Source organism: Typopeltis vanoorti, chromosome 10 (assembly GCF_054136105.1).
Source record: "Typopeltis vanoorti isolate ZY-2024b chromosome 10, IOZ_Tvanoo_1.0, whole genome shotgun sequence".
In the NCBI taxonomy this organism is placed as follows: Eukaryota; Metazoa; Arthropoda; class Arachnida; order Uropygi; family Thelyphonidae; genus Typopeltis; species Typopeltis vanoorti.
The window spans coordinates 96,539,966-96,566,788 of record NC_143558.1 but is presented as its reverse complement, the minus strand read 5'-3'; the positions used below and the strand labels follow the sequence as shown (position 1 = coordinate 96,566,788).

General features: G+C 35.3%; 1 protein-coding gene across 1 annotated transcript in view; it reads left to right on the top strand.

Annotated features, from left to right (window-relative positions):
* The window catches only part of LOC150102612 (regulator of G protein signaling 7-like), a 463,836-nt gene that overhangs the window by 335,298 nt on the left and 101,715 nt on the right, over window positions 1–26,823 (top strand). Inside the window, exons 10-11 of the mRNA XM_090398711.1 lie at window positions 373–434; window positions 23,040–23,153. Coding sequence (XP_090254837.1) covers window positions 373–434; window positions 23,040–23,153 — 176 coding nt within the window. The remainder of the gene's footprint in view (window positions 1–372; window positions 435–23,039; window positions 23,154–26,823) is intronic.

Below are 26,823 nucleotides of genomic sequence, written 5' to 3'. Positions count from 1 at the left end.
TCCTACTACTCTGCTGTTGTATCAACTTAGCTAAGTTCAGAACTGGTCTAGGAAGTGACCCCCCCTCTCATTCTAATAAATGCTATTAATTATGGATACAGACAAGAATATAATTGCATGTCCACTATAGTCTAGTATCCTTAAGTAATGTTTTATGCATGCCGTTGCCCTATTAAATCAGTATGACTCTGAAAACAACAGATCATTTTGTATAAATAAAACTTGATAAATCCTCAGTTTTCTTTACCATCTTATATTTAGCCTTAATTTAAGCCTTACCACCATTTTAATATTTATATGAACAGTTTCTGCTATATAACTGCATATTAAATGAGTTAATGAATTTCAATTGGACATTGATTCTAATTTCAGATTGAAGCAATAAAAAGCAGATTAGACAGAAGAAATGTTAAAATATCAAAAGTTGCAGAATCGTAAGTATTTTTATTACATTTTTATAGCATGTCTTAAAATAAATTATTATAATGGCAAAAAAATAAATAAAACTTGCACATTAATTCTTTTTTTCCTGATAAGAGAAACATTATTTTTGATATCAATATCAAAGAATATAATTATTATCATCAGACCTTGATTGCAATTAAAGGCTTGTCTTGGGATGTACACAGTGTCACTCAAATTTCACTGAAATGCACAGTCATGATATTATCCACCAGACTCTAAAAATGAAATTCATTCTGTCTTCATATTTAGCATTACTGAATCTCATGCAGTCTTATTCACTTTTCTTTGAACCGTTCAAAATATCTTTATCATCTTAATAATTGTGGCCAAATCTGCACAGTAATTAATTATAGCCTAATAAAGATCTTACTCAATAGAACAGTAATCTCTTAACTTATACATGACTGCATTCCTCTTCATATCATTGTGCTATTTGCATGTACAGTTGGGATGGTGGTTGGTTATAGATTATTACAGTTAGGATCCTGAAAAAAAAAAAAAAATTGTGCAGTTGCTAATAAGTTTTACAAGTTTTGGTCATGAATATTCTATTGGTGAAATTAAGGTTGAGATGATATAGAAGAATATCAGCACTTTCCTTGAATGGCTATTCAAATTTCCAGATGCTTCTATGGCAACTTTGCATTATTCAATTAACAACACTGTACACATCCTGTGTACAGTGTTCTTGATCCCATGTTTTTCAAGACCAGACTCGACATTCGTCAATTATTAATTGAATATAAGATTGGTTCATTTGTCCAAAAAAGGTTAAGTTGAATGTACAGCAATCCCTCGATTAATGTGTCTAGTGCATGATTCTTTAAAATGGGCTTATTAATCAAAAATGTACTAATGAAATATAATAACCTATGGGAAAAAGTATAACACATTGCTCAAATTTCTTTTTTGACCCTTCATTTTTTTTTTTTTAATAAAAGAATTAGAATATGTCTCAGGGCCAAGTTAAAGGAAAACCATGAAGCAGAAATGCAATAAAACATATATAGAAATAAATTTATTATTCTACTTCTTAACAAAGAATTGAACTAACATAGTTTGGCAGGCATTCTGTTCCTTTTTTTTCATACAACTGATGGTATGATCCTATTGCATCTTCTACTCTTCTGCAAATTTTACTGTTTCTCTCTTCATCAGGGTCAGCCTCTAAGCTTTGCTGCTTAAAAACTTTGATTGTACGAAAAATATTTTCAAATTGTTTCTGTGAAATCTCTTTTGGCTGACTGTCAGCAGTTAAATTTTCTTCATATTTTTCAAGATCTTCCTGCTGTGCATCTCAATTTAGCAGGTCAGAATCACTCAGTTCCTCAGAATGAGATTTAATTAACTCTTGGACATTATCATTGTCAATATCATCAAAACCCATTTCATGCCCATTGTTGGAAATTTTCCTCAACAACATTATCCATTTCATTTGAAAAGCCTTAAAATAATTTGCACAATGTGGGAGAATGTGCTTCCAAATGGCTCACATATTGCTAGCAGTCATTTCATTTGACTTTGTGACTTTATAACCAGGCTGAGATTTCTCTGATTTGGCCAGAAATCTTGGAAGGCATATGCATAAAAAAAAAGGCCAGTTTCTCATCTCATCTTCTTTATACCCTCTTTTACCTTGTGGTGTCGAAGGCCAGTTTCATCAACATTAAATATTTGTTGGTCACAATAGCCCCCCTCCCCCTTCTTCAAAATCTCTGTATAATTTGCAGCCACCTCCTTATCTGCACTTGCAGCTTCACCTGTGATTCAAACATAATGTAGGCTATTTCTCTTTTTGAAATGCTCAAACCACCCAGCACTAGCATGGAATTCTTCTTCTTTTCCATCACTGATATCCCTTTCTTTCAAGGTTGCAAAGAGACTTAATGCATTTGATTTTATAAGATCAGTGCTTAGCAGGATTTATTTTTGGTTACAATCTTCAATCCATGTAGAAAGAAGTCTTTCTAATTCAGTCATTATAATACTTTGATTTCGAGTGGTCTGCATGCATGATGAATACAACATCTGCTCCACTTTTCACAACTTTCCCCCACTTTTCACCATCTGAAGAGAACTGTAGAGAACACCATTTAAGTCCCTTCCAATCATTTACATACAAATTAAACAATTTGTATGTAAATGACATTTACATACAATGTCATTTACATACAAATTTCTACTGCTCTTAATAATGGCCCCAAAACAGACCTCTGAGGGACACCCCCTTAACAGATCTATACACATCCTTTTGATACCTATCAAACAACCAATCTTCAATCCAATACACTAATCTCTATTTCAATCCCATCTCTTCCAATTTATCTACTAGTTTGTCATGTGGCAGTTTATTGAAAGTCTTTACAAATTCTAAATATACTACTGTATATACATCCCCCCCCCTTGTCCAGTGTATTTGTTACCCTGTTATAATAAGTAAGCAGATTACTAAAAACATGATCTTCCTTTAGCAAACCCATGCTATCCATTAAAGAGAATTATTCTGCTGTCATCTCAGTTCTGAATCCTTGTCCTCGCTAGCTTCTCCAACACCTTGACCACAACTCCAGACAAGCTGAATAGCCTATAATTTGAAGCCTTAGTCACAATTTTGCCATCCTTCCCTACTCTTTTGGAACTTGGGCCAATCTAGGACTCAAGTTAAAAAGGTAAGTTAAAGCTGTTGTCAAGTCCCTGGAACATTCCCTCAAGACATGTAGTGATATACCATCAAGTCTCATGGCCTTGTTGCAAGTTTACAATTCTTCATATACCTCCTGCCCACTTACCATTAATGGTTCCTCCCTCATTTCCACTGCTCTCAAGTTCTGCATTATGTTACAATCACAAGGACAGAATACTTTAATAAACTACTCATTTAACAATTCTACTACCAGCATATCCTCAGTGTTTATCATTCTTCTGTTATCACTGACCAACATCATCCTCCCATAATCTTTCTTCCTTCTACTGGCCACATATCAAAAAACCTCCCTAGGATTTCTTTTAGCCTCCTCTGCTAACTGCTGCTCATACTGAACTTTCACTACCCTTACTAAGTGAGTCACCTTCCTTGCTTGCTCTTTATACTCCTCATAACTGATTGCCACTCATCCTGTGCTGCCTCCACAATGCATTTTACTTCAAGATTGCATGCTTCACCTCTTCAGTCATCTATTTTAAACCTACCTCATTTAATCTCCTGACCTTTGGAATACACTCAGTCATTACCTCTGCCAGATAGTTCCTGAGTAGAGACCAAGCAGCATTGATTTCCTTCCCATCCAATTTCTCATTCCATTATATCACTATAAGCCACCTCATGAGTTCATCATAATCACCTGCCTTATAATTTCACATATAATTCATTCTCACAAAATTCCACCACCCAAGTGATAACTTGATGGTTACTTTTATCAGCTGGAGGAAGATGTGACACTTCATTTACAATAATATCTTCTGATGATATGATAATCAAATCCAATTGAATTACGTGTAGTCTCTGTTATGTACTGCTTAAGATAGCTGTCTCAAAAACTTAAGAAATTGCTATGTAGAGGCTCTTGACTTCACATCACTTGCCTAAGTATCCCATAATGCAAAATTATTATGGAAAAATCACTACCTAGACTGGTTTCAACCTTGATTAAAGTAGTTATCCCCTCTCATAATGTTTTTGCATTATGAGATACTAAGCCAATTGATGTGAAGTCTTTTACATATGCAAGCAGACTAGTCATGAAGTTTCTTCTTGCTTATGCTTGCACTTGGGTATAGGATTAAAACAAAAATGTAATTTTTTTTTCACCACAACTGCTTCCAGCAGTATGGTATTATCAAAACCTTAAAACGTAAATACAGCTAGAACCATCTGCTTGGACCACACTGTTAAATTGTGAATGAAGCCATGTTATGTAATTTATTATTTTTCATTCACATTTAACATGGCTTATTAAATATTAATCATGGTTTATATAAAATTGTTTATTATTCCTTAAATAAGAATTACTAATTAAATATTTACTCAAAATCTGACCTGCTATTAACTTATAAAATAATAATATGTTTAGAATTTTGTGTAACTAAATATATATGGTGTAACGTAAAGTGTTAATTTATATTTAACTGTATACGTAATCAAAAAGTTAAAGAAGTAGCTTAAATATTCTGTTGTTTTTATTTGTGAAATATTTAATGTTATGTAATCACTCATGAATAATAATAGACCATACATTACATTAGCGAAATGTTTACGTGCAGTCTGTTGTTATGGAGACGCACGCGTAAACAACCACGAGTGGAGTAGAGCGTGGCGTTCGAACGTAAGGTGGGAGTGAAGGTCATATAGATAGATATATAGAGAAGAGGGAAGGTCATAGAAGGGGAGATTAGAGAAGAATTATTATTAAGGAGGAGGAGAGAGTTTTGCGGAACCAAGAATATATATTCCTCAGGGCAGAGATTTATGAGTATAGTGTTCGGAAGTGAACCTATAAGTAGTGAAACATAAAGTTTAATGTTATAAGCGAAAACTGCTGTTGTTATGAAGAAAGGTTGATGCCGTAATCAGATAAAAGGAAACTGGACAGTCAATGCGAAAATTCTGATTAGTTCTAGTTAATCTGGATTACGATTAAATTCTGTGTTGCCCTAGGAAAAGGTTATATTGGTTACTTGGAGAAAAGTGAACAGGAAAAGATATTAGTACCTATTTACTGTTGTTTGGAATAGTGAAGTGCGACTTACAGTAATACAGTTTAAACTATGGAGAATATTTGTTATGTGTGTTCCGCTAATGTTAATTAAGTTAATTCATAAGTGCTCTCTCAATAATTTGATGTATTGAAGAATCTGTCTGGTAAGAGTAGTTGTATAAGTTTCTCTATTCTAGCATTAACTGTAATATACCTCCGATGCTCAAGGACCGGGAATATATTTGCTTGGAATATAGCTTACGTAGTTTATTGCCTGCTGTGAATATAAACATTGAGCTGATAGATTTGTGAAGACTGAATAAGATGTGAAATTGTTATATTAACCTGAGATAAGAAGATTTGTGTTTTTGAGACTGTGAATAGTATATGAAAGTTAGAACATTGAATTAGCATCTGTGACCTAAGAAGATGTGTTAAGTTAATTGTATAGTTCCATTTTAAAATAGAGTTCTTGTATTTGTTAACCATATCATATATTAAATGTTTTATTTTGTTGATCTAAATATTGTGTTTGCCTGAATTCCTTATTATTGCACCGTTCATAAATATTCGAATCTTGCGGGAACCCCAAGTAAAATGATAATAGATGATTCGGCTTAATGAGATGACTGCTAACCTAATTTGGAACTGATCCTACTATTTATATAGACTAATCTAAGAATAGGGTGGCGCAGTATAAATATAAATTTCCCTACTTTTGGATCGGTGATCATTTCGTAATTAGTTGTATTATTCATAAAAGTGACTTGAAACTAGATAGATTTAGAACACGACAGAGAAGAGTCGTCACGACAACACTATCCACTCCACTGAAATCAGTCACATGGGACAGTTTTTCAGCCTATTGTTCCCTCTTGACTAAATCAGTAAAGCTCTCTACAAATCTTCAACTCCCCCCCCCCCCCAAAAAAAATCCAGACCAGAAAAAAAAATTCATTGCATTCTCTTACATCCAGGGCACCTCAGAGGGGGAAAAAAGTACATACATTCTTAAAAGATATAATATACAGACCTCCTTCAGAGCATACCAAAAAAATTAGCTATCCTTATCTACTCACCAAAAGATATCCTCTCCATCATCTAGACGATCAGTATTTCCAAAACTTGCAGTCAGTACCCGCGTACCCCTTTTAAAATTTTAGTAACACCAGTGTATCCCCTCCCACGGAAAAGCAAATTTGGGAGAAGTTATATTTCATTCAGACACATAATTATAAAGATATTTATTTTTTTAACATTTATGTTATAACAAATTACCAACATGCGAAAATTTTTTTAATTATGGCATTACTACAATCATCATCTAGCAATGTCATAATTTAAAAAATTTCAGTTTGGTGTAGTTGGTGAACGAAGTGGCAGAGATGGAGAGTTGTAGAGTAGGTGCCCTCCCTTGATGAGTCTTTGGACTCCTTGAAGGTTCACGAAATAATAATAATAAATACATTTTTAGTTATATGAATTCAATATACATTCAGTACAAACAGAAATCATGAATTTAAATGTTCAATAACGAAAAAAGTTTAATGAGACAAATAAAATTGTTTCTGTTAAGAATAAGTTATTTTGGTGAAATCTGGTTTTACATTTGTTATTTTTAGCTGTAGATAGAACTCCATGTCAAGAAGACAACTTGTGACACAAACACAGTGATGCATGTTGGAAGTTTTAACTAAATTTATTACAGTGATGCATGTATAGATGCATGGGTGGTAGAACAATTACTGAAGAACATTGCAATTTAAGATATAATCATCATCATCATCATCAAATTCCTGCCATGTACCCTCAAGGGGTGTACAGGATATGATAGTACTACATGAAAAAAATTACATCATTACTAACTTCCTATCTACAATTTTCCTCCAAATCGTCTGTTACTTGTCAAGACTCCAACATTATCAGATCTTATATTTCTATCGTCTAAGGCACTTTGTACTGTATCAATCCACCTATATCTTGGTCTTCCTCTGGGTCGTTTTGCTGCCAACCTGGCAGAGAACACTTGTTTTGCTAATCGTTCTTTGCCCATTCTGTTTAAGTGACCATACCACCTGAGATTAGCTCTGCTAATGCATTCCTGGATGCTGACAATGTCACGTTCTTTCCTAATATCCTCATTTTTAATACGATTTTGCCATTGATGCCATCTGTTCATGCCTATAATCTTTCTCAGGACTCTCATATCTGCGGTCTCTAGTCTTTGGTCAAGTGTTTGACTTCTGACCCAGCTCTCAGATCCATAAGTTAAAACTGGTTTGAACACTGTCTTGTATACAGCTAATTTATTGTTCCGACTAATTTCTCTCTTCTTCCATATGAATTTATTCAGTTGACTTCCCACTATACCAGCTTTGCTGATTCTGTTGTCTATTTCTATATTTAATTTACCATCTTCACTAAAAGTCGTGCCTAAGTAGCTGAAATTTTTTACTTGTTCCACATTTTCTCCATTCACAACACAGTTGATATTTTCAATGATTCTGCCTATTTTCATTATCTTTGTCTTTTTATTGCTGAGCTTCATACCATATCTATTACAACAGCTATTCAATTTAGTCAGAGAATCTTGCAGACTTGTAGCAGATTTATTTAGAAGTATAACATCATCCACATAAAGCAAAGAGCTGACATTAACATCTCCAATTTTGATATCATGTTTAATACCACTTTCCTTCATAATGTGATCCATATAGATAATGAATAACAGAGGGGATAATGTACATCCTTGTCTCACACCAGATTTAACATTAAACCATCTTCCTGTACTTCTTTCAATTCTAACTGCTGACTTACCACTCAAATAAAGACTAAGTATTGCTTGATATAATGCCCCATCGACACCATATAACTGCAGCATATTGAATAGCTTCTCTCTTGGCACCTTGTCATATGCCTTTTCCAAATCGACAAAACTTAAATACAGATGTTTGTTATATTTCCATGCTTTCTCGACTATTTGTCGTAAAGTGAAGATATGATCCTGACAGCCTCTATTTGGCCTGAATCCAGCTTGTTCTTCACCAAGCTTTTCTTCCACAAAGTAATTATTTAACATATAAATAATTACAAAATTTACAAAGCATTTATACTTGGTAAATTTATATCTTAAATAATTACAAAGTAATGTAATTATTTAAGATATAAATAATTACAAAATTTAGCCAAAAATAAAATTCTGATCACATGATTTGAACTATTTGAATTTCTACTTTTAATGCAAGCAGTTCAAACCACATGGATGGAATGTGATGGTGCCATCAACCAGAAGTGGCTCTAATTGAGGTCTTGATATATGCGAAGAGAAAAATTTTGCTTAAAACTTCTTTTAGATTATTTAAAATATAAAGAACTAATAGGCTTCATTTCGATATTATTTAAATTAAGGGGATATTAATTCCCACATTGTTTTAAAACCGAATAAGAAACTCAAAGATCTGAATCAAAGAGTTTCATGCCAAATATAGTAACTATAAACGTATTGGCGACTACTAGCATAAGCTAAAGCACGTAGTTCAAGTACGTAGTACAAACTAGGGCAACTCGTAGCAAAGGTGGAGAAAGTTCTAATCGCTATTCTTAGTATTTTCCATAATCTAAAACCCATCTCCTAGGAGATGTATGATGTTATACATTATGGTGGGAGGTCACTGCCCAGACCGGTTTTGATCTTTATTGAGATCTCATCAGTGAGTAGCTAGACCAAAGTATAATACTAAGGGTATAGCGAAAAGAACTTACATACTCTGCTATACGAGGTGTCAAAAAGGTGCACCCATAAATTATTTAAAATATAAAGAGCCAATAGGCTTCATTTCGGCGATGTAAACATGGAAAATACTAAGAATAGCGAACAGAACTTTCTCCAACTTTGCTACAAGTTGCCCTAGTTTGTACTATGTACTTGAACTATGTGCTTTAGCTTATGCTAGTAGTCGTCGATACGTTTATAGTTACTATATTCGGCATGAAACTCTTTGATTCCGATCTTTGAGTTTCTTATTCGGTTTTAAAACAATGTGGGAATTAATATCCCCTTAATTTAAATAATGTTTACATCGCCGAAATGAAGCCTATTGGTTCTTTATATTTTAAATAATTTATGGGTGCACCTTTTTGACAACTCGTATAGCAGAGTATATAAGTTCTTTTAGCTATACCCTTAGTATTATACTTTGGTCTAGCTACTCACTGATGAGATCTCAATAAGGATCGAAACCAGTCTGGGTTGTGACCTCCCACCATAATGTATAACATCATACATCTCTTAGGAGATGGGTTTTACATTATGGAAAATACTAAGAATAGCGATCAGAACTTTCTCCACCTTTTCTATGAGTTGCCCTAGTTTGTACTACGTACTTGAACTACGTACTTTAGCTTACGCTAGTAGTCGCCGGTACGTTTATAGTTACTATATTCGGCATGAAACTCTTTGATGCTGATCTTTGAGTTTCTTATTGTTTTTTTAAAACAATGTGGGAATTAACTTCTTTTAGATTTTTTAGTTATAGAAAAATCATTTATAGATTAGACTTGCACTTATATGCAACAAATATATTATATGAAAAGTAATTAAAATTAAAAATAAAAGTCCCTTGTACCCCTGAAGACATTTCACATACTCCTGGGGATACACATACCACACTTTGGGAACCACTAATCTAGATCATCTTGGTCTACAGTATTCCTTGCTCCAGCAAACTTACATACTTCAGACAGCTTCTAATATCAGTCAGTCTCTTCTAATATCAGTTTCAACACATGTCTGAAGATATATACTAAGCACATGCCAGTTAGAACTATCAGAGCTTGCCTTTTACAATCAGTATATGTTTGCCCTCCTGCTGTTGTGCCTGAATGCATGTGCTTGGTATATTTCTTTATGTCCATGAAAATGCCTGGTGATCAAGGTGAAATATTAGTTCAGTAATCTAATTAGCTAAATAAATTTAGTTGGTTATCTTTAAACAAGTGTTTTCTCCATTAAACATCAACAAGAGAGATTTAAAGTGTCCCCCCCCCCTTTTTTTTTCTACTTGCATATGGAAAATATATGACTCCTGCATTAATTTAACTCTGGTATCATCTTCTTGGGTCTGGCTCCCACTCATGACATTTTAGTAGTATTCATCTGAGTGGAGGGGGGGGGGGGTGCCCTGAAGGGTTCTTCCTGTTTAGGCATAACTGTAGATCAGTGCATGCTGGTAGACTTTGTCTACTGCTGTGTACAGCTGATGCTTGGTGCATGATGGGTTTTTGCCTGATACTGCTGTGTAGAATTAAGGCTTATCATATTGATGGGTTTTACCTGTAACTCTTCTGGATAAAGTTTGGGCACTAGAACCACATGAACAAGTAACTTTTTTTAGTGCACTCATAAGTTTTTGGGATCCAGAGTATGCTGAGCAATGAAATCCTCAATAAAGGTTGAAACCAGTCTGGGTAGTGACCCTTTTCATAATATTTTTGTTATCGGATATTAAGCCCTTTATATATACAAGTAGTCTAATTGTAAAGTTACTTCATGCTTATGGGAATAAATCAAGAATATAACTTCTTGTCAAGTATAATATACATATTCGAGAATAGCAGTGCATAGAGATTCCATTATTAGAGGATTGGTTAATGAGAGATTTATGCTTTGGACATGAGGAAGAAACAAGCAAGAGAATTACTGGTGGTTATGGAAACAAATGATTTAAGTGGACATAAGGAGAATGTAAGGGCAAATATCAAGAGGTTATTAAGGAGAGAGAAAGATAACAGTATAGTGGGAAAGGTTGTCAGTGTGTTGCGGAGGTGTGACAATGATGAGTTGAGACAGAGAGCCAGAATTATGAATAGTATGCTGGCAGAAGAAGGGAGTGCAGTTTATCGATGTACGACATGTATTTGAGGTTAATCATAAAGACATGAAAGATTGCATTTGAATGGCTTTGGAGTGAGTGAACTGGAGAAACTGTTGCTAGATGAAAGAGCAGTTGTGCAAGCAGGAGATCAGAAGCAAGCAGTGAAGTGAAAGATCAGGAGAGTAGTACAGAAGAGATTGAAGTGCTTGGCAATGGGAACAGTAGTAGTAGTAGTAGTGTGAGAAATGAAGAGATAAAGAGAATGCAAGAGGAACAAGGAAATAGGAGGAGGCGAGGTAGATGGGGAGACTTGGCATAGAGAGAGTGGATGTTAGAAGTAGTAGTGAATGTATGTGTGCAGATGATCAGCATGGAAATGGAATAGATCAGGATGTGAGTGGTGTGGTTGAGACTGAGCGGATATATGTGGTAAGTGGTAATTAAGGTGATTGGGCAGGTGTGGTGGGAAAATCACAATCAACAAGTGGCTTGGGCAGCTGGATATAGACCTAAAAGTGAACTGCTGTGTTTATTTACAAACACCAGGAGTAGCAAAAATAAGAGAGATGACATTGTTTCTTTGATTGAGTTTATTCACCCCAAAATCATTAGAATAAGTTAAACTTGGATGAATGAAGATGATATCCTAATGGGAATAAAAATGGAAGGGTACAGTGTTTTTTGAAAGGATAGAATGGACAACAAGGGAGGAAGGCTGCTGATGATAGTAAGGGAATTATGTCCACATAAGATAGACATGAAAGAGGGAAATAGTGGCAATGGTTTTGATGCAGTGTGGTGTGAGATGGAGGTTGACAGGAAGAGATATTCAGTTGGATGTTGCTATAGGCCAGGAAATGTAAAGGAGGGACTGCAAGGATCGAGAGTTTAAGATCTGATGATTTCATCAGAGGATGTAATTGTTAGTAGGGCTTCACACTTCCTTCCAGTTGGTTGGAGTGATCATGAAATGATCACATGGGTTGTGGCCAGCCATATGAAGACTTCTGTGAGGAAATGATATATATGGAAGGATGTGGAAGTACAAGGCTGCTGATTATGACAAGTTTAGGAGACAGCTTGGAGCTATAGCATGGAATGAGGAGTTGAGTGGTATGGAATTAAATACTGTTTGGGAACTGGCAGAGAAATATATAATAGCATCAATATGTGAATGTATTCTGAAGGTCAAAATGCTGAATAGGGTAGGTTTAAAATAGATGAATAAATGGGATTTAGCATGAAATCTGGAAGAATGCAGTTTGGAGGTAGCACAAGATGATATGGTAATAATCAGTGTTAATAATCAGTTGCATGAAGAGTATAAAGGGCAAGCCAGGAGTGTAACACAGTTAGTAAGGACAGCAAAAGTGCATTACGAGCAGAAATTAGCAAGTTAGGCCAAGAAAAACCTTTGTGAGTTTTTGATATGTGGCAAGTATTAAGAAGAATGATTATAAGATGATGTTAATGGATGAAAGTGAGAGATTGGTAACTGCTGCAGAGGACACAGTCAAGGTGTTAAAGTCAAAAGGAGTTAGCATCAGTTCATTATGGTGTTTCATGCTCAGTGTGAAATCAGAAGCTCAAGTTTAGAGAATGAAATGAGAAAAGACTTAAAATGGTGAGTGAGCAAGAGATATATGAGGAGTTAGGTAAGCTAGATGTCCATAAGGTAAAAGGACTTGATGATATATTACCATGTGTCTTAAGGGAATTGTTCCACTTGACACAGGTGGTAATAAGGCTAAGGCAACAAATTATAGGTCAATATCTGGAGTTGTAGTTAAGGTATTGGAGAGGTTGGTGAAAAATAGGATAAAAAAGTGGGTTCATAACAATGGTATTCTTTGTGCTTGTCAGCATCAGTTTGTTAAAGGGAGATCATGTTTTACAAACTTTCTTACAAGGTGACAAACGTATTGGACAAGAAAGATGCATATACAGTGGTATACTTAGATTTTCATAGTGATTCATTTCGACCATCAATTGAATGCAAGAAATGAACATAAACTGTGTTGTATATTGGCTGAAGAATTTTGAATAATAAAAATAAAGTAAAAACACCAACAAGTTTCGCTAGCTTGGCTTTGTCAGGGTGTATAAAAGTGATACAAAACAACTTAAAGTTTATGAAGGAAACTGCCCCCAGTTGGAGAGAGTGTCTATGTGGTTTTGACCTAGAAGATGAATAGACATGCAGGAGTATCAAAGAGAATGAATGTATGTGGAATTATAAGGCAGGCGATTATAATAGTCTTAGATATCAACTTGGGGTAGTTCCATGGAGGGAGGAATTGGAAGGGAGAGATATCATTAGTGCTTGGGAACTTGTGAAGGAATATTTGTTAGCAACAATAGCAAGCTGTGTACCACGAGTTAAGAAGAGGACACAATGTTGTAAGGACTGTACAACGTTGATAATGAGGATATGTGGACTACAGAATTTGGTGAGCATAAAGCAAAAAAGGGGGAATATGATCGAGACATTTAAGCTGTTGAAGGATTATTATAGTATTAACATTTAGGAGATTTTTCATATGGTTGAACAAGGGAAAGGCACAAGGACAAGAAGCCATCCCTGGAAGTTGCAAAAGGAGGTGGTGAGTAAAAGGGTAAGAAGTAAGTGTTTTGCATGGAGAGTGGTAGGAGCGTGGAATGCATTGCCTGAGAGGATAGTGAAAGTGCAGACTATAGATGATTTTAAGGAGTGGTGTGACAGACTTTGTGTTCACTAGTGTTGACCTCCTGCGATGAGACTTGTAACTCCATGGGGATCAGGAAAATAATAATAATAATAAACCTTGTCACTCAGCTGCATTATTATTAACAGATCTCTTTGCTGTCAGTACTCATTGTAGTTGTTTCATTTTGCTAGAAACAGCAGGGTTTTTTATCCCAAAATCTCGGGTTTTTCATACCGCATACAGACAAATCGGTTCTTCACAACACATGCAATTTACAGACAAAATATACTAGTGGTGGACAGTAGATGGCATTGATGTAGATGATGGTGGTGGTAGAGGTTTGGTGTAGTGGTGGAGATGGAGAACTGTAGAGTTGGTGTCTTCCCTCGATGAGTCTTCGGACTCCTTGGAGGTGTCACAAAATAATAATAAAAAATAATAATATAATGTACTTTAAATCCATTCATGCTTTCAGCCAGTATGTCAGTATCACATACTGGCTTCCTTTCTCCAGTTCTACTGATCAAGCTGATAGAGATGCCAAGGTATTTGCTGTTAGAAGTGGTGTAATATATAGTCCATATACCCACTACAACACCAAATAATCCTAATTACCTGTTAAACATTCTTGATATTTTCTTAATCAGCTCCCCTTCCAAGTACCCTGTGGTATTCACTTCTCCACTTAGGAAATCAGACCATAACCTTAGCCGAGTTTCCTTTACTGTAGAAAAGGAAACCCTTGCCCTGTCATTCTCAGTCTTAATGTCATTCTTAGATTACTGTTTCTTTTCTGTTCTCCTGATATAAACACATATTCACTCTGAATAACTGAAATAATTGTTACAGTAATATGAAAGCTTTTTCACCTAATCCATCCAAAATTTCCAATCACTGTCCAAGCCTTAGTTCTATATAATATAAGTGCCAAGGCAGTCCAGGAATAAAGTTCAGCATATATAACACAAGTGGCTTGAGAACAGCTCTCCAGCATCACACTCTGTCTACACTGCAGAAAGAAACCATCAATAAATCCAAATCTGATTTTGAAAAGGTCAAATGCAGAAAACTCCTCTCCTTCTGTATAGGTAGGCAGCCTTTCCAAGACCATCCATGTTTCCACATCACTTTCACATGCAGATGTTATAGCAAACATCACTTAGATAAGGCTGACACCTACTGGCATCATTCTTCTCTTACAACTCTTACAGTAATGACTAAAGCAAAAGTATTTCCACTTTACCAGAAACTGTTTTCCATCAGATAGAAATCAGAAGAATTCTGAATAACTAAATTTGATGCCAAAAATAAGTTATCTTGATGAAGCCCCTCTTATTTTGCTAAAAATTTGTGTTCCAGAAGTATCATCTATCGACTATATTCAGCCCATTCCAAAAAAAAAAAAAAGAGGTGATAAAATTCTGCCAACAAACTATCATTCAGTTGCTCTTACTTCATTTCTCTGAAAAATCATGGAGAAGGCCACGAACAACCAACTTCTTCATGATCTGGAGGCCCACCAACTTATTAATCACCAGCAATATTGATTTTACTACTCTTGATGCACAGCCGATCTCCTAGCCATCACTGCCCAATCTTTGAAGTTGAGCTATGGTAAGGTTTGGAGAAACTCTCATGGTCACTCTTCACATTTCTAGAGCATTCAGTTGGATCTGGCACAGAGGTCTGCTCAGCAAACTGCCATTTTTATAGTCTACCTTCTACTACTTTTTGCAGTTGGATTGCCAGCTTTCTATCTGGTTGCTCATTACATGCCATGGCTGATGGCATGCTCTGTTCATATTTCCCTACTAATACTGGAGTATCCCAGTCTCTTTCTTCTAAACATAAATGATTTGCTCTCACTGAAGTCAGATCCCATCCATGGCTATGCTGATGAAAGTATACTCTATTTCTCTTTACATGACAAATCCTGCAGTTCATGGTCATTAGATTTGTGATCATCCATTACCAATGCTTTAAATTCCAATCTCTTTGAACTTCACAGCTAAGAAAACACACTCCTATCTTGTTTCACACTAGAAATATCTCTTTAGTTTCCCCCTCTAACCATGATCAGAATTCCCTTCTTTTGCTGACTTACACCTGTTGCTTGCTTAGTACAAACATCTCATCCATAGCTTCTTCATCTACCAAGAAACTTAGTATACTTTTCTGTTGAAGATACTTCTCACCTATACACAGCTACAACACTGTATAAATCACAGATCTGCTCAGCCATTGGAATACTGCTTGCACATTTTGCATGATAAAGCTAAAACCTCACATGTTTAGGCTTAGGTTCTGGTTAAAGCTCATGTTAGACATTTAATGAAATGAAAACAGCACAAGGAGTGAATTGAGCAACAGTTTAATGCTTCTAATATTTTATCTGCCACAGACGAGGCCAACTAGAGGAAGGAAGCCGGTACAAATTACCAGGACTCAGGTAGTCCAGAAGGGATCACCAGGACCCTGACTGTGTTTCATATGTTTTTGACTTTTGCAGGAGTTATTATCCAGTCCATTCCTGCTGAGGGAACTGAAACATTTTTTCTACCAGGTGCAAATTCCCTGTTGTCGGTCTTGATCAGAGACATCTTTGGGGTTACAATATTAAGTGTAACAAATGCACAAGCAAACACATGACATCTTTTTTCTATTCTATTAATTCCTAATTATTTCCTAGGGCTTCAGCAGCTATGGGATACTAAGGCAAGTGATGTGAAGTTATACCACCTTTACCACGAGTTGCCCCAGTCCTGAAAATACTTCAGGCGCAAACTTTGTTTGCTTACACTTGGATAAAGGATTGAACCAAGTATATAATTTCTTGGTGTCTTTAATTTATAATATAACCAAGTAAAAAATTTTCAACAACACAAATTGAGGTTGAACTTAGTAGACTAATTGGAGTTCTAGCTAGGAAGGGAACTCTATGAGCACTAACTGTAAGCCTCAGTTGTAACTCAAGATGCCTAAGAATTGTTGTTTCCCATGTTTTGAGGAGTTGAACATATATTTAAATTAGGTTGGTTTGTATCTACAGATTCTAAAAAAAAACTTCTCACATTTGAACTTGGTGTGATGAAGCACAGTATGTATGTTTTTCTTCATTTCATTCTGCAGCTGTCCAAAGCATGAGGATTTAGAAAGAAGAAACCTGCTAATATTCTTCTTAAAGAGCTGTAAGTTGAAATTGTTGGGAAATACTTTATGAGGAAGGTAGTTCCAGAGGGCAGAAGTAGATGAAATAAATGAAGAAGAGGAGAAGCAGGTTCAATGAGTTTGCAGTTGTACTATAAAGGGATGTTGGACAGCAGTTGCTCTAGTTTTAACAAGTCTAACAGCAAATAGAGGAATGATGTTTGCCAATTCACTGGAGCAGTGACCATGGAAGTACCTGTAGAAGAGACAGAGAAGTTGGTCTATCTTCCAGTCTGTCTATACCAAGTCAACATGCAGGAGTTAGGAACTCTACATGCCAGAAACTAAGGAGTTTGTTCTTACTGGAATGAATAAGGGCAACCAGTGTAAAATAGGATTTGAAAGCAGTACACCAAGTATATTTTTAAAATTCTGGCTATTTTTCCTGATTAAACCAGAACATAGGAAATAGTGATTACATTACTAAAATCCATATTTGAAGGATTAGTGATTATGTATATTTTGTTAATTCTGTTGGCATTGCAGCAGCCATTAGTTAAGAAGGTGTAACATATATGGCTAAGTTCATTTCTGAAGAAAACTTAACTGAATTAGAAATTGCTGACTGTTACTTGGAATCTTAATAATACATATTGCTGGAATAGGGGGCAGTTTGTGAATATCTATACACGTAAATAGATTTTTCTGTATGCTGTAAAAGAAAGGTTACCATTTGGAAGATGTACTATTAAATTATATGAATAGTCTAGCCTTTCTAGACACTAATTGTTAGTTGTTTTGCATTACAACTAAAGCAACTAAAACTGTGATAACTAAAATACTTTTTTTGAATGTTAGTCAAGTGGGTTTTAATTTATTGTCCTACATGTTTTGCCGATTTTTTCTATCAGCATCTTCAGGGAATACAATTGGTAAGCTATATGAAGGTAACAGACTAGGTTTTAACTGACAGTTCTAATTCATACAAAATTAGTATTGTGCGAGACAATGCGCGTGTCTCGGGAACATGATTTATTTGTTACGAGACATAATGTAAAACTATGATACTTATGTTATATCTGTAAATTTCCTTTTTTTTTTTTTTATTAGCACCAAACCTCCATGGCTTAAGACATCATTGAAGGTCCACACACACACTCTCAAAAAAATCTTCAAACTGTGTCTTTTCATACATTCTGCATTCACCACACTTTTAGGCAACACATTCCACTCACCAACCACTCTCACTTCACCCTCCTGCTCATGTCTCCCTCTACTTGAAAAATCTCCTGCACATTAATCTGGTAAAAAACCCTTGCCCATTTATATGTCCCAATCATATTCCCTACTCTTTCTTTTATTCACAAAGCATTGCAGATTGCATTCCATCAGTCTGTCCTGATAATCTATAGACTGGACATTAACTTAATGAACCTTCTCTGAACCCTCTCTAACTTATTCTCATCCCATTCAAAATCAGGTGAAAAAATTTGCGCATGCTACTCCATATGCAACCTGATCAAGGCATTATACAAGAGGTCGTAACCTTGTTTTCTTTTGCTTTTGTAGGTCAAGGCATCCTCTTAATCATTGCCATAATCTATTGTGATGTTCTTACAATTTTAGAATTATGACCTCTAAACTTCAAGTTTCTGTCCACTATCAATCCCAGATCTCATCTCTTCCATCTTCTTCAGAACTTCATTAGTTATATGCATCCCAACCATGCCTACCAAATTTCATGACCTTGCACTTTGTAATTGATATCTCCACTCACTTACCCACTCAAAAATTCTATTGAGGTAAAACATCTTCTCTGCTCCTCATGGTAATTTACAACTTCAGCACACAGCTGCATACCTGTACAAGAGATAAAAACCCTACCATTTCCATATGAAGTGTTGTGCAGGAACCCCTGCACAACACTTCATATGGAAATCATAAACTCATCTATGAGGTAACCTTTGTCACCAACACAGTTTATCATACTGTGCCTTAAGCACAGTATGAAGATTCTCTGTAGCCACCACTCTCTCAGGCAATGCATTCCAATCATTCACAACTCTCCATGCAAAAAACCTGCTTCTCACACTCTTGTTCTACAGCTTCCAGGGATGACCTCTTGTTCTCTCCCACTATTTTTTGAAAAATCTCTTTAATGTTAATCCTATAACAACCCTTTACCAGCTTGTACATCTCTATCATATCACCCCTCTTCCTCCTATCCACTAGACTGCAAATTGCATATTCTCAACCTTTGTTTATATTCAACATTCTAGAGATGAGAAACTATTTTAGTCAGTCATCTCTTGATCCTCTCCCACATCTCTTCATCCTTTTGAAAACCTGATGACCAAATCTGTGCTCAGTAGTCCATATATGGCCTAATCAGAACCTTATAAAATGGAACCAGATTCTTCCTTACTTCTACAAGTCTGTGTCCTCTACATCATTGCCAGAATTCATTGTGTTGTCCTTACAATTTTGGCAGTATGTTCTCTAAATTTCAGATCCTTATCTACCATCATCCCAAGATCTCTTATTTCCTCCACTTCCAATAATATATCCCTACCAAGAGTAAATTCTACATTTCACAACACTGAAATGGCATTCCCACTCCTGTGCCCATTCACTCAGTCTATTCAAGTCTTCTTGTGAGGCCACAACATCTGCTCTACTCCTTATAGTTCTTTCCAACTCTGCATTATCTGTAAACAACTGAATATCCCTATTCAAATCTTCCCCGATATCATTAACATACAGGTTAAATAGCAATGGCCCTAAAACATATTCCTCAGGCACACAACTAATGACTTTCCTCTTCTGGATATTGTTCTCTTATACACAACTTGTTGATGCCTATCAGACAGCCGATATCCAATCTAATGCACTAGTCTAATATCCAACCCCATCTGCTCTAGTTCGACTATCAACTTATCATACAGTAATCTATCAAAAGGCTTTGCAAATTCTACACAATTTGTTGATGAGAATCAGGATTGGGTTGAAAACCCAATTCTGGATCCTGATTCTCATCAGCCTCTCCTCCACAACACCTGACACAGATTGGCCTATAATTTGTTGCTCGAATTTTGTCACCTCCTTTATGAAGCAGTACAGTCTTGCCTTTTTCTACTCCTTTTGAATTTGACCGAATGTAAGATTCATATTAAACAAATATGTCAAGGCAGATGTCATCTCCCCCTGGCAAAAGTATACTTAGCTCTTCTAATGATCCCCTTCCTTCCTTTGCCCACCTAGATGTATACCAGATTTGCTGCACCTGTCACCTACCCTACATAGGTGAAATAGGCTATACAATCCTAAAACTGAAAGAACATAAATGACACATTAAGTATCTCCATTATCAAATGCAGGTCTTTCTGACTGCACTTGAAACATGCCTCCAGATTGACTGGAAAGGTACTCAAGTCCTTACACTGAACCAAAACATGGTACAAACACAGATTCAAGGAAACCTATGAAATGCTTATTGACCAACCAAATCTCAATAGAAATGATGGCCTGAAAAAAAAAATCCCAAGGATTAGGATGACTCACACAACATCTGGGGGAAAAAAAGAAAAAAAAACAGTGAATACCAAAAGAAACAAAATTTAAAGTAATAGGACGTCAGAAACAAATAACTGCTGATGTAGTTTTACTTAGATAATTATGTTTTATTTTATTATTATTAATTTTTTTCTACCAGAGGTCAAGCAATAGTCAACAGTTGACCAAGCAGTTATTCTTAGCCTACTGTAGTGTGCTTCCTTGAATTTATGTTTCAAGGAAGTATATGTTTGAATTTACATACAAACATATGTAGAGATATGATAGCGACCTACCTCACCTCTTCCTCCTATCCAGTTATTCTCAGCCTACTGTAGTATGCTTCCTTGAATTTATATTTGTATGTAAATACCTTGAATACATGTTTGTACTACTAATGTAAAGACTGGGTGTCCTTCCAGTATGATGTACCAATGTAGCTTGTGATCTAGTGTATATATATATATATATATATATATAAGTATTCCTGAAGATGACCTTGATATAAAGGTTGAAACATTGAATTTTATTTTAATTTAAGTAAGTTCTTAAACATGTTAGTGGCTTGATAATTATTCATAATGATTTCTGATCATTGTGTAACCCTGAAAGAAAGAACCAGCACACTTAACAGATATAATATTATCTCTTCAGCCATAATTTTAACCACTTAATCAAGTCTGTAATTTCCATTTCCTCAATCTCTTTATGATCAACATTATGAAGTCCTGATATTGGTTTAGTTAATCATCTCTGGCCACTATGCAAAGTTCTCATCATACCAGGAAAAAACTTTCTGCAAAATATAGTCCAATCGTGACCTGATCATGGCCTTGTATAGTCATACAATCTCCTTATTTCTACTATATAATGAAAACTGTATAGTTTTCATAATTCTTGAATGTGTCTTCTGAGAATCATTTCTGTTTTTTATCATCCCTAGATTTCAAATCTCATTAACCTCCTAGAGCTCATTTTACCAAGACAGCTTTATTACATTTCTGCACTTTGAAGTGCAAAACCTTGACTTATTATTCTTGTAGACAGGCTTATACATTGGTTATGCATTTCTAAATCACTTAGCGAATTGAACAACGTAGATCCGAATATAAATTAAATTATTTAATAAATATTTCCGATATTTCGGCAACGTCACGTTGCCATTTTCAAAAGGAACTTACAAAAAGGCACGTGCACTCAGGCACTACAACACAGTAACTGAGAATGAAGATATGAAGCTATCGTTCTCCTAGAAGTCCTGATGGTGCTCTCTAGCAGGCTAAGTAGGTGTTCTTGGCTGTTGGGCTGAAGGTCTGCCTCCCAAATTTGGGGCAGTCGCATACAACCAAATTTGTTGAGGTTTGGAGAGTTTCTTAGGGCTGAGGCTGATTCCATAAATAGTCTTTCGAATTTGTATTTTTTTTGTAAGTTCCTTTTGAAAATGACAACGTGACGTTGCCGAAATATCGGAAATATTTATTAAACTTGACTTATTAGTTTTAAAAATGGTAATTCCATTCACCTGTCTAAGTTAAGTCTATTTAAATCTTCCGGAAGAGCACCAACATTGCTCCCTTATAACTTTCAGTTATTAAACAGTTTTAATATCTATTTCCTTTTTGTCAAAATGCATAAGTACCTATCATGGGCAGTTCTGGCTGGATTTTTTTTTTTTTTTTTTTTTTTTTTTTTTTTGCAAATGTTGTTTGGGGGGGGGGTCTGTATTGATACCTGTCAAGCAATATCAAACTTGTATTCAGTAAGACACCTTAAAATCTGACTTTTCATGTACATATAATAAAGCTGTTGTAGTTGGTATCATTCCAATGTAGTTCATTATTTAAGCTTGTTATCAGCATTTATTAGCAGACTTAAGTTTTGATTTAAACCATACTAGGTTTTGCTATGAAACATCTTTATGTGATACAGTTTGATGAGGAGTACTTTCTGGAGAGCTAGTGATGGGCAAAACTAAGAATACTGAAAACTTTTTTTATGCTTAATCCAAAGAGATAAAAGAAGAAATTCATATTGGATTTATTCTGCAACATTAAGGTAACTTGGAATAGTGTAGCCTAAGTGGAGGAAGCAAGCTAAGTAGAACCTTAGTTTCATGGATGCAAAAGATCATCATTCATGTAATAACTTTTCCACAGTCAGTAATATTTAATGCAGGGGCACTTTATTTTTACTCTATGGTGTAAGTTAATTAAAAGTATATTCAACTTTCAAATAATCGAAACTTCAATTAACCAATCATTCAACGGGCTAGTACGTCAACCAACCTCTTTAAGAACATCTTGTAATTGCATCTTCAGTTAACTGATCCTTCAAAGTATCCTACTGCAAATTGATTTCCCATTGCAGTTGGATGATCAAGGGATTACTATATATGCTAATGACATTTTTATAATCAGTGCACAAACATAGTATAATTTTTTTTTTATTTACATGAACATAAGAATATAAAGTACACAGAACTACTAGACATAAAAACTGTTCTTAATTTTAATTTAGTATTTAAATCGCTGCTGTTGTATACATGAAATTGAACATATTTTCTTGCATAATTAATGTTCTTTTTTAACTTCTCTTACTTCATAGTCTATATATATTTCTAGTTATATAAACTACTATGAACAGTATCAAGAATACGATCCATTTATTACAAGTCCAGAGCCTTCTAATCCATGGATATCTGATAGCATTGACTTCTGGGAAATGGAAAAACAAACGTAAGATGTAACCTCATCTTTTAAACATAATTTTATACAGCAGAAAATAATAATAATAATAAAAATAAGCAGTAATATAATGCTCAATTTTTACCTCTCAAAAATAACACCTTTCTTCTAAATCAATTTATAAATTAGTTTCAAGTTAATGTCATGTAAATTGCATATAGTTAACAAATTACATAAAATAATATAAATGATATTCAAGTAAATTTGTAAAGAAATTATGTGCTTGTTTCTCTCCTTTACTGAAACATGAGCAAAGATAAATTTTCCCATGCAGTAACTTTACAACTAGGTTACTGTATTTGGAGGCAGGTGCCCTCACATCAGATTGCTCTAGTATCAATCCCATAATGCATAACACATTTCTTTTGGATATCTTTATGCTATGCATTACAAAGGCTAGTTACCTATACTGGTTTCAACATTCGAGCTAGTTTGTTGAAGGTGTTTGAAGCTTCCAAAAACTGAATGATCTACACAGATCATTCTTTCATATCTCTAAACCTAGGCTACACTCTAGAATCTGAGTCTCTGTGTTAGCTCTGCCAGAGCACACTATGCTGAGCACTGCACAGCCAGAGAGAAAGTGACCAAATTTCAGCTCTGTGCAGTAGCACTGCAAGCCCATTAGTGTACCAAAGCTAGGCCTAAACCAGTGACAAGCAGATAGAAATCCAGTGCATGCTTTGGAAGTTCTTGTGAATAAGCTATCCAGAGCACACCTGTTCAAAAGAATTTCCAAAGACTGAGTAATCTAAGATCACATTTTCATACCTATAAACCTGAGTGCACAATCTTGATCTATAGGAGTCTATATTTGCATCACTATACCACATGAATGCAGGCAAAACCCATCGCTGTGCCACATCCCAGTTGTATTCAGCAGTAGACAAAACCTCACCATGCACTGACCGTAGACCCTACTCAGCAGCAGGGCCGAGCCCAACCCATTGATTGGGCAGCAGAAACCATCTTTGCTCTTTCAGTAAGTATCTGACAGACAAACAAACAAAAAAGTGGACAAGGACCTGAAATTCAGGGGCCACATTGCACAAGTTGTGAAGATGTCACATCACAACTAATAGCAATTATAATGGCAATGATGTGGAGGACCCTGACATGCAGAAATATAGAGGTTATGATACCATTGTATAAGGCCTTGATCAGGCCTCATATGGATTACTGTGCACAGATTTGGTCGCCTGGTTTTCATGGTGATGAGGATATGTTGGATCAGAGAAAATTCACAAAGGTGGTCAGAGGTCTTTTGAATGGGGAGTATGATGACAGATTGAGAGAATGTAAGTTGCAGAGCCTCGTGAATAGGAGGATATGATTGAGACATATAAGCTAGTCAGGGGTTGTTATTGCATCAACATAGAGGAGATTTTCATAGAATGGGGGGGGGGGGGGGTAGTACAAGAGGTCATTGCTCAAAACTGTATAAGGAGGGTGTGAGCAGAGGAGTGAGGAGTAGGTTTTTGCATGGAGAGTGGAATGCATTGCCTGACTGTGCTGTGGGTGTAGACACATTGAATCAGTTTAAAGCATGGTTGGATGAGCATTGTGTGCAATAGTGTGTACCTCCCACGATGAGTCTCTGACTCTATGGAAGTCAAATGTTAATAATAATAAATAATAATCAGTGTAAGTTAGATCCATGAAGATAATGAGCTAAATGAATGTTCCTCAATGGTAGAAGCTATATTTTCATGGCAATACCCAATGGCTTCTACCATTGATGAAAATGGTACATCATTTTCCTTTCACCATGTTATTAAAATACTCTGGCTGAGAGATAGTTGTAGCAAGTTTTTTTTTTTATTATTATTAGTTACAAAGTCAGTTAACATTGACAAGAAATTACTTTCTTGTTTTTATCCTTTATCTAACAGGAATATCTCTACTGATGAACTCCTAATAAATGTAAAATCCAGTTTGAGTAGTGACTCTTCCAATAATTCATTGCAATATACATGTCCAAAAGGAGGTATGCCATTTGCAATGTGAAGTCATCTTTCTCCTATATGTATAGCCTAATCATAAAATTCATTTGAAAACTTTTTTTGTTTGCTCACTCATGCTTGAGTAAGGTATAAAAACAAGAATATAATTTCTTGTTTAGTGTAATTTACTTTGTAAGTAAACGGGAAAAAAATGCTTTGTCATGTAATTGCTGCATTTTTTCTGAATTTTCCATAAATAATTTTTTAGTTATGATTACATATAAGTTACTAAAACAAATTATTGTTAAAATGCTTCCCATGCACTGTCAATATTCTTTCCATCCAGAAACCAATCCCATTCCACTGAACTCAGTATACTCCTCAGTTAGTCACAATTTACTGCTTTGTAGTTCCACATGTAACCTTTCCTGAATGGAACATTCATAAACTTAGTCACTTCCCAAGTGAGTACCGCATGATCACTGTCACCAACTGGAGGCAGAATAGTTACATCTTTAATTGAAATGCCCTCTGACACTATAATCAAATCTAACACTCTTTGACCTCGAGTTCCTTCTGTCACATGCTGCTTGAGGAAGTTGTCTCATAACAGCTCAATAAATTCATTTTCATTCTTCTCATGAGATTATACTGTTTCCCAATTAATATTTGGATAATTAAAGTCTCCTATTATGATTACTCTTTTCATGCTCATCTTTTCTATTTGGTGATGCATTTCTTCATCACTAGCAACTCATCCACCAGGTCTGTAACAACACCCCACTATGTAATTGATCTTGTTAGATTCCACCTCACACCAGATGGCTTCTAACTCACCACCACATGAAATACTGTTTGTAGTAGTACTACAATCATAGGTGTCAACTTTAACTGGATTCAAGTCATCTGATATCATTAGCAGCACACCCCCCTTCTCTCCTATCCTCCCTAAAAATACTGTATCCTTTACACTCTATACCATTAGTATGTCTGATTCTGATTCTGATAGCCAGGTCTCACTAATGCCTACAATCTGAGTTCCCAACATATTGATCAAGGCAACAAACTCTATCCCTTTGTTTCTGATACTTCTAACATTCATGTACAAACATAATAATCTATCTACATGTTCTTTTGTATACTCTTGTCTGCATGACAGAGTTGGACAACTTGTAGATCTCTGTTCTTCTCTAGTGCCTTATACATGTAGGCATCTTTGCACATATTTGATGGGTCCAAAATGGATGAATACAAAGTTGAAATCATTCTCTCCTTGTCAACATTTCATGATAAAGCCCATTCCCATCATTAGCATAGTTATGTAACATTGTCACTCTTACATTCTCATTCTCAGCATTCCTCCCTTTATAGTTTAGTTTCCCTGAATCTCTGTGTTAGGTCTCATACTAGTCATTAGTTTTTAAGACTCCTGATACCAAATGCATTCAGGTGTAATTAATCTATACAAATTTTTCCAATTGTTTCTCTGAATTCTAATGGTGTAATTATATACTTCAGTTGCAGCCAAAAAAAATCACACTCATAGTGTGATTAATGTTTTGAATGTAGTTAACTATCTGTTCTCCCTGATGTTCATGTAACATTGGATGAAATATATTGGAAGTTTTGAATAAAATTCTATATATTTTTGTTTCATGTGTAAGCCATGAAAGTTATTTAAATCTAGTATGAAACTATAAATAGACTTTAAACTATCT